The sequence below is a fragment of the Emys orbicularis genome, chromosome 6 (assembly GCF_028017835.1).
Source record: "Emys orbicularis isolate rEmyOrb1 chromosome 6, rEmyOrb1.hap1, whole genome shotgun sequence".
NCBI lineage: Eukaryota > Metazoa > Chordata > Testudines > Emydidae > Emys > Emys orbicularis.
Genome location: NC_088688.1, coordinates 65,112,134 through 65,128,899, shown reverse-complemented (window position 1 = coordinate 65,128,899; position 16,766 = coordinate 65,112,134). Strand labels below are relative to the sequence as shown.

General features: G+C 40.4%; 1 protein-coding gene across 1 annotated transcript in view; it reads right to left on the bottom strand.

The window, feature by feature from the left end:
• Positions 1-5,765: 5,765 nt before the first annotated feature.
• Positions 5,766-16,766, bottom strand: part of PPIP5K2 (diphosphoinositol pentakisphosphate kinase 2) — a 93,130-nt gene continuing 82,129 nt past the window's right edge. Inside the window, exons 29-32 of the mRNA XM_065405953.1 lie at positions 15,019-15,075; positions 12,970-13,116; positions 8,534-8,662; positions 5,766-5,849 (exon numbers count right to left, since the gene is read on the bottom strand). Coding sequence (XP_065262025.1) covers positions 5,782-5,849; positions 8,534-8,662; positions 12,970-13,116; positions 15,019-15,075 — 401 coding nt within the window. The 3' untranslated portion in view covers positions 5,766-5,781. The remainder of the gene's footprint in view (positions 5,850-8,533; positions 8,663-12,969; positions 13,117-15,018; positions 15,076-16,766) is intronic.

The following is a 16,766-nucleotide window of genomic DNA, read 5'->3' as shown; positions in this document are numbered from 1 at the left end:
GTAATGAAGTCTTGCAATGACATGTGATCAGAGGTGAAAGTAAGCCGGCTGGACCGCACCGGCTTCCGCGGCGGGGATTTAAAGGGCTTGGAGCTCCCGCGGCTGCGGGGAGCCCAGAGCCCCTTAAATCTCCCCCGCAGCTCCGGCGGCCGGGCTGGGGCCGGGATTTAAAGGGCCTGGAGCTCCTTGCCGCTGCGGGGAGCCCAGAGCCCTTTAAATCCCGCCCGCAGCTCCGGCGGCTGGGCTGGGGCCCATTCGCCCAGGAGAGGGTGAGAACATGGCAAGGGCTTGGGACAGTGCTCTGTGGGGAGCCGAGGCCTGGGCAAGCGGGACTGGGCTGGGCAGCATGTCCGGGGAAGGGCTGCGTGGTCCCGGTCCGTCAGCGCCCCAGGGAGCAGCGGCTAGCAGGGAGCTCAGGGCAAACACAGTAAGAGAGCGGCTCTGCCCCCGGGCCGGCTCCCCCAGCCAGAGGCTTGTACCCCGAGGGGCTGGCCGAGCGCTAGCAGTCCTTGTGAGCTGGACACGGGGCTCCCAGGGGCTCTGCCCTGGACTAGGTGGGGGTCAGGCTCAGTGACTGAATGGTCCCTTTGGGGTGGAACCGGCTCTTGGAACACCCTGCCCCCACCCTGTCCAGGGGCAGCCAGAGCCCCCCGATCAGGGCTGAGCAGCCCCTCTGCCCCGGCACATTTCCTCCCCAGATCCCTCCAGCGTGGGGGAGTCTGATTCGCCCAAGGGAGGCAGCTGCCGTGGGGCAGCCTGGCTGGTGGCAGGGCCAGAGGCTGGCCCAGGACTGGAGCAATCACTGCTTGGGGACCGCCAGTGCAGGACCCCAGAGCCCCAGCAGCGGGGCAGCCCCGGGCCCACACAGGAGCAGGGTCCAAAGCCCAGGAGCTTGTCCATTCCTGAGGGGGAACCAGGGGAGCTCTGGGCTGGGCCCTTCTGCTTCCAGCGCGAGGGCTTGGCCCTGCTTGTGCCGGCGTGAGCAGGGCCGGGCCTGGCATGGGGGTCAGGCTGCCTTGCCCAAGGACTGAGCTGCCCAAGCTGTGCCCACCAAGGGCAGCCTACAGAGTCCCCACATCCCTGCAGGCAGCGTGAGCTGCTGGCCCTGGCCAGAGGCTGCATCGCTGTGGGGTGCCACCATGCTCACCCCTTCCAGGGAGGGGTCCCAGGCCTGCCAGGGCCCCGAATTGGTGCTGAGCAGGGTCCATGCACGGAGCAGCTCCGAGCAGGGATATTTACTGGGGCCCAGACCCAGCGTCCATTGCCCAAGCAGCTCGCCGCCTGGGCTAGGGCCAGGATTTAAGGGGTCGGAGCTCCCGCAGCTGCGGGGAGCCCAGAGCCCTTTAAATCCCGCCCGCAGCTCCGATGGCTGGGCTGGGGCCGGGATTTAAAGGGCCCTTTAATTTGCCCCTGAGCCCTGGGGGCTCCCAGCCACCTCTGCAGCTGGGAGCCCCGGGTTGATTTAAAGGCCCTGGGGCTCCCAGCCACAGCCGGTGCCCCAGGGCCTTTAAATCTTGAGAGGCCCCGCCTCTTCTGGTGAGGCCACACCCCCTCAGGACTCCGGCAGTACCGGTAAGTCCTGTAAGTTACTTTCACCCTTGCATGTGATCATGTCACCTGACCTGGAATCCATCTTTAACCTGGTGCTTTTCCAGTGAGGTGGGGTGGAAACCCAGAGGGACAAAGGGTTCCCGCCTTATGCAAAAGATATATAAAGGGGTGGAAGAAAACAAGGAGAGAGAGGAGCCATCATGAAGAATCCCCTAGCTATCACCTGAGCTCAAACAAGAGCTGTACCAGGGGAAAGAATTGTGCCCAGGCCTGGAAGGTGTCCAGTCTAAGAAAAAACTTACTGAAGCATCTCTGAGGGTGAGATTATCTGTATTCAGTTTAATTAGACATAGATTTGCGCATTTTATTTTATTTTGCTTGGTGACTTACTTTGTTCTGTCTGTTACTACTTGGAACCACTTAAATCCTACTTTCTGTATTTAATAAAATCACTTTTTACTTAGTAATTAACTCAGAGTATGTATTAATGAGCAAACAACTGTGCATATCTCTCTATCAGTGTTATAGAGGGCGAACAATTTATGAGTTTACCCTGTAATAAGCTTTATACAGGGTAAAACGGATTTATTTGGGTTTAGACCCCATTGGAAGTTGGGCATCTGGGTGCTAAAGACCAGCATCCTTCTGTGAGCTGTTTTCAGGTAAACCTGCAGCTTTGGGGCAAGTAATTCAGACCCTGGGTCTGTGTTGGAGCAGACAGGAGTGTCTGGCTCAGCTAGACAGGGTGCTGGAGTCCTGAGCTGGCAGGGAAAACAGGAGCAGGGGTAGTCTTGGCACATCGGGTGGCAGCTCCCAAGGGGGTTTCTGTGATCCAACTCGTCACAAGGTGTCCTTCTGCTTTACGTCTTCCTGTGAACGTACCTATTCACTCGACTTTAAAACTACCATATCTACATTGGTAATTTATGAATTTGCCTCTTTGCTCCCACTTAACTGGGATTGGACAATGGAGTTTCTCTCTTTAGAGGTGGATTGCATTGTTAAATTCAGAAGGATTTTTGGATTTACCTCTGAGAAATCATTGCTTGGTGAGGATGGTCCATTCTGCTGAGTCCCAAGGGCTGAAAGGACTGACCCACTGTTGCACGCATCTCTGGAGATGTTCCAGGTGGCTGTAGAAGGGATGTGGAGGCCCCAAAAAAGCAGTCCAGCTGCCATTATCCCACTGATTGAATGAGGGTGCTCTCTATGGGCGGGGAGCAATCATGCCAGAGCTCCCCGTCTGTGGATCTTGAGAGTTCTCATCACGGTTGAAACACATCTTTGTGCTTTTGGCTTCCTTGGTCTATTCTATTCCACCAGGATGGGGCAAGAAACAGTGACAAGGAATAGTATTTGTCTTAAATAATAAAATTACAAGCAGCTGCCATCTTACACGATATTGAGAAGGACTAAATTAGCATCACAATTTGGAAGCACCAGAAGATACTTAAAATTATGAAATCTTCAGTTTTTAAAAACTGGTAAAGTAATTATATAACTTCCTACAACTCTTAAGTTATTTCCAAAGCTTTTGAATTGTGAAGCTGATTCTTTTGGTCCTAACTCCACATCAAATTGTGTTGCTTGCTTTATGGTAGAGAGGAAAATCCCGAGTCACTGATCAAAGATAGTGACAGGGTGTGACTGGGATACATAAAACTGATTTTGAAAAATTCTTTACTTGTGGAATGACCAGTGCCTCTGCATAGTTAATGATTAAAAGTACTTTGTTATAAACCCGGATTTTAAGCTCATCTCTATCTTCAACAACAAAGCAATCCACCTCAATTTTTCACATAACACATCTCATGCCAGCATAGAATGTTTCTGGAGTATGTACATTTTAGTAAATTTAGCCATCAAATGTACTGTAACCTACTCTAGAATTTACTTTAAATGCAAATTTGAGTGTCGCCTATCCCAGGCAGAAGCTATCTACTCTAAGTAGCTTAAAATTTCAAAAGTAGGCTGTTTGAGTGTTTGGATAGGGTTTTTTTGTTTTTGTTTTTTTTTAATTCTCCTTAAATTGTACTGAATTTATGTTTCTCTGGAAGTTGTTTCCCTACTTTTGATTTGCCCAGATCTTGTTCTAATTATTTTTTCCATTTCATATTTGAGTGACTTTAGGCCCTGATCCTTCAGTTTGTTGCATGAGGTCAGACTGCTGTGCTCATATAGACCCCCCAGAAGTCAATGGAGCTCTGCATGGGTGCAGCAGTGCACACACATGCAATGAATTGCAGATGGGGGGGGGGGGGTTTTGGGGCTAAGTGTTTTCCTATCCCCATTTCAGATGATTGCTTTTAATGATGATATACATGACTGCTTCCAATTCTTATACAAATTCATATTTCTAAACATGTTTTATTTCAGCTTTTTTGCACTGGGATGAGCAAAAAAGCAGGTAAATATACTGAAAGTCAGATACTATCTATTAATGAAAAAGCAGAATAGACATTAAATTAGCCATTGACCTTGTTTTTATTTAGGAGCGCATCAAAATTTTTAAACCAGAGCTTTGGTTGACTGGAATGATATGCACACTTAATTTTAATAGTGTTTTTAAAAAACAGGAAACATGATGTGTACATTCAAATGTGTGCAAGACAAACATTGTCCATACTACATGGTTACATTATAGAAAATGAAATGTTTGAAATATACAACTGTGAACACTTTATGTTTTTGGTATCAATTATTTAGTCAGCACTTAGTAGGACTATTTTCTAGAAGCCATTTCACATGTGCCATGTTTAAAGATTTGTACAGACTCTGTGGCAAGTTCATAGTGTAACTGTAGTTACACTGAGAATTGCTGGATAAGGAAAACAAGGCTCTGATGCTTAAATATTTCTTTGATGCTAAATCTCTTGTAATTTAAACTGTAAAAAAGTCTAACCTGCAGTTTATAAAGTCATTATTAATAATCAGCCACTTGAACTTTCAAAAGTGGACAGTGATGTTTTGAATACATTTTATAATTCTAAATGCCACAGATGAAAGCACAAAACTGCTGAACCTGGATGACTGCTCTACAAAATCTGACCACTTAAAAGCATAATCTGAGTTGCTAAAGCTTCTCATAGCTCTAATAAAGTCTTCAACAGTCTTAATGAGAGCTGTTGACAACAGCTGCGTTTAGAATGCCAATGGTATGAACATTACAGAAAATGCTGAAGCCTAAGTATTCAGATAAACTTTGAAACATTAAACATTCTGGTAACACTGCAGTTTCTCTTTCATATGAACGGGTGGTAGGATGCACCACTTACAGATGGGATATTTAGAGTTTCTAGGGTAATTTACTACCAGACCAACTGTAATTGCTTCTTAAAAACCCTGTTTTTTATTGTGGCCTTTTTTTAAGTGACTTTTTAAAAAACAAACCTATGTAGCAAATAAAGGCATCTTTTCAGTAAACAAAAGAATTTCTTAGAATAAGAAAATATATAAACAGAATTTTTTTCTGTAGGAGGATATACAGACATATTCCTTATATAACCATGTATATTAAACAACAAAATAAAAAGTATATTCAAATGTTAGGGGTCTGATGTAAACACACAAAAAACAAGGAGATTCAAAGTGAAAATACACCATCCTTAATTCACCCCATTGTGCCTAGTTACTGCAGCATATATGGTATTAAAAATTCAAATGCAAGAAGCACTTGTTTAACTCAAAGAGCCAAGTGATTTCTTTGGAAATGTATTCAAATAAAAAAATGCTCCTAGCCAAGATCATGCGCATCAAATTTCAGCCCAGGAAAAAAATTCACAGCCACATTATAAACCCCCTGAAAACAGGAGTTTATAATGACTACAGTGGCGCTTTGAGAGCCACTATAATACATACCGTTGGGTTGGGGTGTTTTTCTTTTTGCTTAGTATACATATATAGTAAACAGACACTGAAAAAACTGATGTGCAGCTTTTTCATTAAAGTTGTGCAATTCATTACCTCTTTGCCTTAAATATTTTAGAAAATGAGAAGAGACCTTTCAGCTGAATATATACAGTGTGCACTAGTTAAGAGTATTTAAATTTATATACAGGTAAGTGCACCAAGACAGACAGAGACATGAATGGCTTTGGAGAGTTGAGTCAAGATTTAGTCTGCTTTTCTACCATTAAAAAATGCATACTGAAGATTGTTTTTGAAGGAAGATGCTTCCAATTTTGTCTGAAGTCCTTCATTTCTTCTCAGTAAGGGTTTCATCACCAAATTTTACATCAAGCTAGATTCTTTAGGAGATGGAGTAACATCAGAGATGCCATTGGAGGGTCCACTGGTAGCTGCAGAGAAGCAAAAAAACCCCACAGTGGTAAGATTGTACAGCAAAAGAAAGGTCAATATTAAAACTTACATCAATCTTGCTGTAAACTGAACTCAAGTAACCCATTATAATCACTAAGTAACTCAAGTTATTTAATGAGGAGTCTGGTGGCGCCTTAAAGACTGACAGATTTATTTGGGCATAAGCTTTTGTGGGTAAAAAACCCACTTCTTCAGATGCATCAAGTTAATTAAGTCACTTTTGAGATGTTTGGACTTAAAGTTAGACCTACTTTGACATTGTTACACTGTGTTAAGCAATTCACTCTTGAAATTCAATAGTCTGCCACAGATGAAAAAATTAACGCACCAATAGCAACTCTTTGTGGAACCCTCTAACATCTGCTCTTATAGAAGTCAGACAACCAGAAGAGGGAACACATTTTAACAAATTATATTGATCTGAATCGGCTTGAAAGCCACAGAAAAACAAACAATTATTTCTCTCTAATGAAGAGGCAGGAAGTTGGTAGGAAAAAATATTTTCAAGCTTCTCAGCTGTAGTACAAATAAAGGAAAGTTTTTACAAATTGTTCTTGACAGCGTTTTTAAACAGATTTCCGTATACACTTAGTGTTGAAGTCTTTCATATGGTTAGTTATAGTCAAATAAATAAAAATTCTTGGATTCATGTACCTGTGCATAGGCTTTATGGGAAATCTCAGCCAAAGGTTCTAAAACACTGGACCCAATAGGGGAGTTATATGGTATCCCTGCTGTGATAGTTAGACTGGCTCCAGTGCTCCAACAGTCAGTTTCTTTCAAGCAGGAAGCAACAATAGACCCCAAATAGCCAATTAAAAAGGACAGAAGACAAACTTCAGAGATTTAAGGGATATTGGAGAAGATAAATGGTTGACTGGGGGTGCGGGGGGGTGATTACATTGCAACGGGAAACAAAAAATTAAACAAGACATATCCTGAAGAACAAGCATAAGACATCTTGAAGGGATAAGATAGTTACCTCCCGAAAATATATATAACAGCCATCAAAATGATGTAACACCAAAGTATTAAATAGGGAGGGCCAAAAAGTCTGAGGACCCTTCAAATGGAAGATTTTGTAACAGCTAGGTCAAATCTAAAGAACAGCATTTTGTAAATGCACGTAGAGAAGATAATTCTGTTTTTCAAATCTCCTGGACAGACATAGGGTAAGAAGTTGGCAGACTCTCATAGAGTGAACCTTGCTAGGCAAATCTAGAATTTGAAGGCTATGTTTATAGGACTCAGTATTTAGACATGCTTCTTTTGGAGACAGAACCTGTCAATACTGGATAGAATTAAAAGGTGGATGAACTTTACAAAGATTTCAGTCTGTGCTAGGAAAAAACCTAGGATCATTTTTGTTTCTTAAATAGTCACTGGGCCTGTGGAGAATGGCTTCACTGGAATGGATCTACTGGCAAATGATTAAGGTGAAAGTCAGTCACTCTCTTTATGATTCATCTGTTGCACAATATATTTACAGAATTTAGCTGTAAACTGGATCAGTCACTAGAAACTGAACCTTACTGTACAAGGTTAAATTTATTGTTAGAAAAATGGCTTCACTCTGAAGAAACCCAAGAACATAGGAAAGGAGCAGTTGAAAAAGAGCTCTCAGTGTCATTTGGATCATATTAACATTGGATAGGACAAGAAGCAATGGACTTAAATTGTAAGAAGGGAGGTTTAGGTTGGACATCAGGAAAAACCTCCTAACTGTCAGGGTGGTTAAGCACTGGAATAAATTGCCTAGGGAAGTTGTGGAATCTCCATCATTGGAGAGTTTTAAGAGCAGGTTAGACAAACACCTGTCAGGAATGGTTTAGATAATACTTAGTCCTGTAATGAGTGCAAAGGACTGGACTAGATGACTTCTCAAGATCCCTTCCAGTCCTTTGAGTCTATGATCCTATAACAATGTAACAAGTGCCCCATGTATTTGATAAACAGCTGCAAAGAATTAGTCAGAATTCAAAATTTGTTTAATAGGTAGTTTTATTTATTTCTGTTTGTATGTGTCATTCCAAGGCTATTAGCGTATCTAAATTTCAGCTGTTTAAGAACACAGGGAGAAACACTGAATTTGATCAGTATCAACGCATAAAGCCTTCCCAAGTCTAGCTCATCAAAACTAAAATCTAAAGCCTATGGGGCTACGAGGAGCAGTGGGACACTACTCAGACCTTCACCAGCATGGGTGGAATGATCCTTTCCTCTCTGCTGATTTATTTAACACACAGTAGCTCGATTATTATTTTTTTACTGTGTCTAACTGCCTTGAGTCTAAGTCTGGAAGTCTAGTCCTAACTGCAGATTGACTGCCACCAAGTCACCTGAATACAATTTGAAAGTTTTTTTTGTAACCACCAGCGTACACTACATCTGTATTCTATGGAGGCCTCAGTTCAGCCATTACTGCTGAAGTGTTATTTTTAAAGTAGCTGTGCAATGCTATAATGAATCTATTTTGTGACTATCTGAATGATTCCAAATACAAGGATAAGGCAGTTATTTCATAACATTCGTGAAGAAATGATTCAACAGGTAGATGGCAGACTATCTTAATACGTAATAAATCTTTGCATCTTGAATATCTATTGGGCAAATTTAAGCAAAAAGAGTTTGCTGTTCTGCCTCTGTGACAGAAGTTACTTACATAAGGTTGGTTTCTCTATTGCTAGCCTCTCAGGCAAGGCTGCAAGTGGTGTTGGTTGGATCTTTGCAGGGGTGTATGTATTTAAAGAACTTTTTCTTCCAGACAGTGAACTTGAAGATGCTGAAGAAGCTGAAGGGGGAAAAAAAAAAAAAAAAAGGTCTTTTTTTACCATCATGAACAAAATGTTTGTCAAGTATTTGCACATTACCAAAATGACAAAAACGTCAAATTCCATACTTATGGAATCTGGAATCCGGCCATGGATTTTGGGTTTTTGGTCTTTATCATGGCTTCATAGTGTGGGGAAGGAGAGGAAAATCTGCCTGATCCATCTTAAGAAAGCAACGCAAAAGCTTCACACTGCCAGGAATAATAAGGTTAGTGAACAGTGATTGTTGCTTTGCCAGAAGTGCTCCTGACTTTTGACAGGGCATGGAATGCTGCTAGGACTGGCATTTTGTTTGTTCTACCTAGTCCGAGATGTCTAATTAACAAGCCTGTAACGGAGCAAATAGATATTTGGTAACTGCTAGAAGACATCATAGGAAGAGGACAAAAAAAAATAAAAAAGAAGAAAAAGTCCACACACAAATGAATTCCCCCCAAAGGGAGATAGGATGGGAAAAAAATACTTCTTTCCACTGCCAAAAGCATTCATGCTCCATCCTGTCAGTAACAAGAGCACTGACCCTTCCTCCCAGGTACCAAAACTTGTTACCAATAAAAGCCAACTCTGCACCAACAGGGGAGCCCTTCCCCATAGCAGCTAACTAAGACTCCCTCCTCCTTCCAACTGCCAAACACTCCCTTAAAAAACAGGGCAACCTGACACACTTCTTTTCCAACAGTTAACCATTTAATTCTTTGAGGTCTCAAACTCTAGGTGGCAAGCCCTGTAGGTTTCCGCTCAACATCGCAAACTATAATTATTTTAGGCTGTCTACATTTCTCGTTTTTCTATTGCATCCTGAAAATTAAGATCGCATTTTAAAGGAACACTATCCACTTAAAAATCTCCTTTCCCCCCCTAAACATAGTATAACTGCTGGTGAGCCTCCCTGTACATTTTTGTCATTTTATAACCATTTTTCTATTTCAAAAAAATGTTTCTCCATCTGTTCATGTATAAAAGACACATAAAACAAGATGCGGAATTGACTACACTGGGTAAAAAATGAAACTGACTATTCATAAAGTGCTGTCAAAGTAAAAACACTAGAAAGAGGAAAGCATCTCTAATCTTGTTTGTTATACTATATCAAAGAATAGCAAGTACAATTTTTCCCACAAGAAGTATGATTTCTTTACATGCCCCTCACAAGTTTGCATTTCCCCTTTCACCCTATGCAAAAAGTACAAAAATCACAGTGAAAACCACACGTGTTGCAAGTCTAGCATTGCAGAAAACTGTTTCAAGAGAAGCAGCAACAGACACACAGTGGAAGGCAATCATTCCCAGCACATTCACATCAACGAGATGCAAACTTGAAGTTCTATTCAGGACCATTTAAACATTAACATGTAGCATAAGGAATCTTTTATAGAAAGAAAATTAAATGAAAAGATATTGTGCATGTGGAACATTCAGATTCAATAATAAAAAAGAAACAGGAAATACAGATGTTATGGTTCCAGAAGCAACATTAGCTCAGCCAGGTTGAACATATCATATTTTCTATTCCTGTATTTCTGGTTAACTGTGTAGTTTAACATCTGTTTGCCATAATATACACACCACAAAGCATACACGATGCACAACATATTTGAGTTTGGTTTAGTTAACATTGGGATTAACAGATATCCTGTAACAAATTACAACCAACATGGAAATATAGTGTAAACCACAAACTACTGCATATTTGACAGTAGTAAAATTGATTTTCTCCTGCATTCCAGAGTTACAATAATGTGGGTGGGGAAGAGTGATCTCTCTAAAATGAGAGAATGATTAATTGGTTCAAGTATGATAATGTTTCCAAGTTTGCCATATTCCAGAGAAACCAATGACCACATAGTGAAAAAGTATTTCAAACACATTAAGAGTTGATTAACATTTTTGGTAAATTATAGAATCATAGAAATGTAGGACTGGAAGGGTCCTCAACAGGTCATCTAGTCCAGTCCCCTGCACTGAGGCAGGACTAAGTATTATCTAGCCCATCCCTGACAGCTTTGTCAACCTATTCTTAAAATGCCCCCAATGATCGAGATTCCACAACACCCACCCCCCAGGTAATTTGTTCCAGTGCTTAACTACCCTTCCAGTTAAGAAGATTTTCTTAATGTCTAACCTAAACCTCCCTTGCTGCAATTTAGACCCATTACTTCTTGTCCTGTCCTCAGTGAATAAGAACAATGTATCACCCTCCTCTTTATAACAACCTTTTACATACTCGAAGTCTGTTATGTCCAGAGGTGAAGGTAAGCCGGTCCGGTCCGGCGTACCGGCAAGAGCCAGTATGCTGTGCCGGACTGAACCGGCTTCTGTGGCGGTGATTTAAAGGGCCCAGGGCTCCAGCCGCTGCGGGGAGCCCCGGGCCATTTAAAGCGCTGCTGGAGCTCCGGCAGCCAGGCTCGGGCAGGGATTTAAAGGACACACTGCTCCGGCCGCTGCGGGGAGCCCCGGGCCCTTTAAATCCCCGCTGGAGCTCCGGCAGCCAGGCTCAGGCGGTGATTTAAAGGACCCGGAGCTCCGCGCCCTTTAATTCACCCCTGAGCCCTGGGGCTCCCAGCCGCCTCTGCAGCTGGTAGCTCTGGGATGATTTAAAGGCCATGGGGCTCCCAGCCACAGCCGGAGCCCCAGGGCCTTTAAATCTTGAAAGGCCCTGCCTCGTCCAGTTGAGGCCATGCCTCTTCTGATTGAGGCCACACCCCCGCTCAGGACTCCGGCATACCGGTAAGTCCTTTAAGTTACTTTCACCCCTGGTTTTGTCTCCCCTCGGTCTTCTCTTTTCCAGACTAAACAAACCCAGTTTTTTTCAATATTTCCTCTTAAGGTCATGATTTCTAGATCTTTAATCATTTTTGTTGCTCTCCTCTGAACTCTCTCCAATTTGACCACATCTTTCCATGAGTGTGGTGCCCAGAACTGGACACACTACTCCAGTTAAGACTCCTGCTAATACATCCCAGAATGATGTTCACTTTATTTACAACAGTATTACATTGTTGACTCATATTTAGTTTGTGATCCTCTATAAACCCCAGATCCTTTTCTACAGAACTCCTTCCTAGGCAGTCATTTCCCATTTGGTATTTGTGCAGTTGATTAGCCCTTCCTAAATGTAGTACTTCGCATTTGTCCTTACAGAATTTCACCCTATTTATTTCAGACCATTTTGTCAAGATCACTTTGAATTGTCCTCCACACTGCTTGCAATGCCTCCCAGGTTGGTATTGTCCACAAACTTTGTAAGTATACTCTCTATGCCATTATCCAAGTCATTTATGAAGATATTGACTAGAACTAGATCCAGGACAGATCTCTAAGCGGGACCCACTTAATATGCCTTTCCAGCTTGACTGTGAACCACTTAACTACTCTAAGTACGGTTTTCCAACCAGTTGTGCACTCTCCCTTACAGTAGTAGGTTTGTCTCGGTCAGGGATAGTCAATAGGTGGACCGCAGGCCAAATCCAGACCGCCAGACACTTCTGAATGACCCCAAATATTTTTATTTATTTATCTTTTTATATTATTATTATTATTATTATTATTTTCTCTGGAGTCAGGTTGACTATACCTTGACCAAGAAATTTGGACCTTGACAAAAAAATAATTGGCTACCCCTTGTCTAGGCTATATTTCACTAGTTTGTTTATAAGAAGATCATGGGAGACAGTAACAAAAGCCTTAAAGTCGAGATATAGCACATGTACTGCTCTCCCCCATCCACAAGCTTTGTTACCCTGTTGGTTTGACATGATTTGTTCTTGACAAATTCATGTTGACTGTTACTTATCAGCTTATTTTCTTCTAGGTGCTTACAAAGCGATTGTTTGATTATTTGATCCATTATCTTTCTGGGTACCAAAATTAAGCTGACTGGTTCATAATTCCCTGGGTTGTCCTTATTCCCATTTTTATAGACCAGTACTATGTTTGCCCTTTTCGGGTCCTCTGGGATCTCTCCTGTCCTCCATGAATTCTCAAAGAGAATCGTGTATGGCTCAGAGATCTCTTCAGCCAGTTCCTTAAGTATTCTAGGACATATTTCATCAGGACCTGCTGACTTGAAGACCTATGAACTGGCTAAGTAATTCTTAATTTGTTCTTTCCCTATTTTAGCCTCATATCCTACCCCATTTACACTGATGTTTGCTATGTTAGTCATCCAATCACTGATAATCTTTTTGGTCTGTTCATTTTGATAAATGGCCTATGGATCAACTATGACCAATAGTGTTTATGGTTTACAGTAAAAAAAATTAATTACAACATAAAGCAGTAGACATCTCCGGTAGGTTGTCACTTGAAGTAGCAGCAATGGAGGCAAGAAATTCATCCACCTGCTTTAAAGACAGGGAGTTGTGCAGGGTTTCTAGAGGGCAGATGGAAGGCACCATGGAATATAGTTCAAAACCTACAAAAATAAAGAGAGAGAGAGAGAGAATTTCCAGACATTAGAAATAAGACCAGAATGGAGCTGTTGTACAGACAGGAAACACTGCATAAAAATGAACAAAGTACATGTTTGATATCAAAACATGCAAACATACAATAGCCTCGAAGTCATGACATAAGACGCTATGCAATATGGAGTTAGAACAAGGTATGTCAGATTCCATCATATAGTAAGCTCAAGATAGTGTACTACATACTACAAAACCCATGTCCACATAAATCAGTGTATAGATACAAAATATATCTTTGCTCTAGTCTTTGCTCAGTACATTAAGTTAACTACTGTTCCGGACAAACTTATTCAATCATTATAAAAGGCAGGGAATATCAGTATTTTCCCTACTTGTTCCCATACCAGTCATAATAATATATAGGTAGCTAATTCATTCAAGATGGAGTAGCAGCATGGTCATGCTGTGAACATTTTTAACTGAGTTGCTCTTACAGAGAACAGCTAATAACATTGGCATTCCTGACAGGCAACACCTTGTAGCATACACTCTCTATCCTCTCAGGTATTCTAGGAACAAGACTTGCTTTAGGTTTCCACCTTAAGGTCCACCAAGACCACTACCAGAATTTTTGTACCTTGAGACTATATTTTAATTTTATAACACACATTTATACCTATCTTTACTAAAACAATAATTTACATCACTAGAAATTTCACAACTTAAAGCTGTAAACTATACCAAGTCAAAACTGAAGTGATATTTAACTTTATTTTCCAATATTACTATAGACATATTGACATTTCATAAACCAGCCATGCACATTTTTATTCCTAATGAAATAAAACAAAGCATTTAAAATACATATCTATGGTTAATAGTGCAGTTCTGTGAACTGATGTAAGCTTGATAGCACTCAATGAAACGTGCATCCTACAGCATTTCAAAAGAGGAGACACTTGTCCACATTAGTGTTCTCATATACAGCTGCAACATTAAATTTACAGTATTGAACTGAAAAATTATAAATTGGTATATTTCTTCCAAGATGTTTATTTCAATGAAAAGACAATACTTAAAGAATATCTAGAATTTCAGTTCAAGGTACATTTTTGGGGGGTAAAGGTATCAATATCTGAACTCCCTCAAAAAACATTACTAAGCATTTACATAGAAAATAATTCTACAAAATTTCAACTCGTGAGCTTTTGTATTCATATTTGGACCCAGCCTTGGATTCAAGTGAGAGCCAATCCTGCTATGCAAGCTGCTCAAGGGTACTTAAGTCAGCTTCACTTACACTATAACAGTTATAATGTTGCATGTTTTTAGAAACTTAGTTGTCATATGCAAAACAAACACCACCACACAACTTCATGTATACTTTCTTTAATATGACAGCAACTAAGCTGCAGTATAAGCACTAAAATAAATGTGTTTGGCATAAGTGTAAGATATAAAAATACTATGCATGCATGCAAAGCGCAAACCCTTTCTTTGCATTACTGTAAGTTCAACAAGATTTAATTTTAACCTAATGAAAGTGTTACCATCACGAAAATGTTTTCCAAAATATTTACATTTTATTCTAACGAACAATTTAGTGGGACAATGTCAGGGTAGGTCAGGACACATGCTTTACTAAAAAAAACAAAAACAAAAAAACAACAACCCACCTATGTTTCAATGCCTATTGATGATGATGATTACTACTACTACTACGGTAACAGCTGTTATAGAAAATCCATAGGAATTTAAAAAGAAAATTTTAGAAAAATTAACTGTTTATGTTTACTTTTTGAAATTTCCTTTACCCAGACTACACAAAATGCAAGACACGAAAGGGTTAACACAGCAATTTAAAAAGCCATCCTGCTGTCCTACATTTAATAGCTAGACACACATATCACTGGAGCTTAGAAATTCCACAGAGGAAATGGACCAGCACCTAAAGAGGTGTGGATGTTCTGCATGAGGCCCAGAAAATAAGGTAAAGCACTGTCAGAAGATGACTTGTTTCAATGTATTCCTTGAACTAAAGATGAAGGGGGGCGGCGGGGGAGAATAAGGGGATGGAGAGTGTCTGTGAAATGGGTTAGAGGTTGTAAGGACATCACAAAGTTATGGAAATAAAAGAGCGAAAGGGAGAATCAAATGACAGTCCAGAAGACAGACAAAAACAACAATATGTTTAAAAAGTTGGTAGAGAACACTTGGGAATGCATTTAAGATTCACAGGAGCACATGTGGCATGCATTAACTTGTAAAAGGTATGTGGAAAGCATTTATATTAAATGAATCAGAATACACAATGTGCACAATAAAGTAATTGTGTTTAAACAGAGATTTTTATAAAGCATTATCCAGTTACAATAAGTATGTTGCTGTCTGTTCCCTTTAGCACTAACAAATTTTTTGAAACTGTTACATAACATAGATTCTACTTCGTGAATCTAGTATAACTTTACAACTTTCAAATGTTTTGCCAACACTGAGTTTTTAAATACAGCATTTGCTCTTTTGTTTAGATTATCTGACTTGATTTTATATAGAGTAAGGCCCACCTTTCTCATTTTCAAGGAGGATGTTTAAGTCAGCCTTTTAAAACTTTTTATTAACTGCAGGTTTGGTGGTGATTCTAACAGTTTTATACTAAACACTTTCTTCGGGAAGCCACTGCAGTACAAATATTGACTAAAAATTCCAAATGGATACAATATTTCAAGTACTACTTCATGACTTAATTATTCAGAAGCAAAACAAAGTGAGAACTATGTGGGGGTTTTTTTAATCTAAACCATCTTCTAAGTAAAAGGTTTGTTGGAAGGCAATAGCACAGATCTTTACGGCTATTTTCACTTCAGTTTCAATGGCAAGACCTTATTACCCTGCCACTGTATTGTGTCAGTAAGTGGTGGTGCACAGTTTTAAAATGGTAATTAAGAAATCTGGAAAAAATCTACACTAAGATGTGATAAATGCTGAAGATTGAAGCCAACTTCTATGAAAAGGGCATGCTATAGGGCCTATGTAGTGAGCTAGAAAGTTATGAGTAACATATTTCATACTTTCAACTTGCATATGTTAAGATAGCTTTCATTAAAATATGGTAGACTGGAGATGAGTTAGCTTTCACCATAGAGTTCAAGAGGTCAACGCAAGATGAAGGCAACTCTAACTGATTATTAGTGAAGTATTTAAGTAACTAGCATACATGATGAATATATTGATAATTACGTATGGCAAGGTTAAGTAGCAGTTTTTCTGTTCAGTCATCAAAATTGCAGATTAACTGAAATGGACCCTAAATTTTACTTTACTTTTTAATCTAGTGAAACTTCAAGAAGATGGTAGCAAACGCCAGTTGTCAGTTACTGTGATTTTATCTAGATTCAGAAGGCTCAGGGAAACAGTGGAGCTCATCAGCAGGAAGAGGAAGAAGTGGAATGTTAAGTTATTGAGAAGTATATGCCATTCAAGATCAGAAAAGTTTGTTTTTATCATATACCATACACAGTCTGATCACCTGAGACATTGGAAAGAATGCAATTTGTCAAGGAATTCATGATTATAAGCAATATTTCCATTTTCACAAGATTTTCTGATGAGTGAATTTTGAAATCATATTTATATAAATGAATAATAAAGGACGTATTTA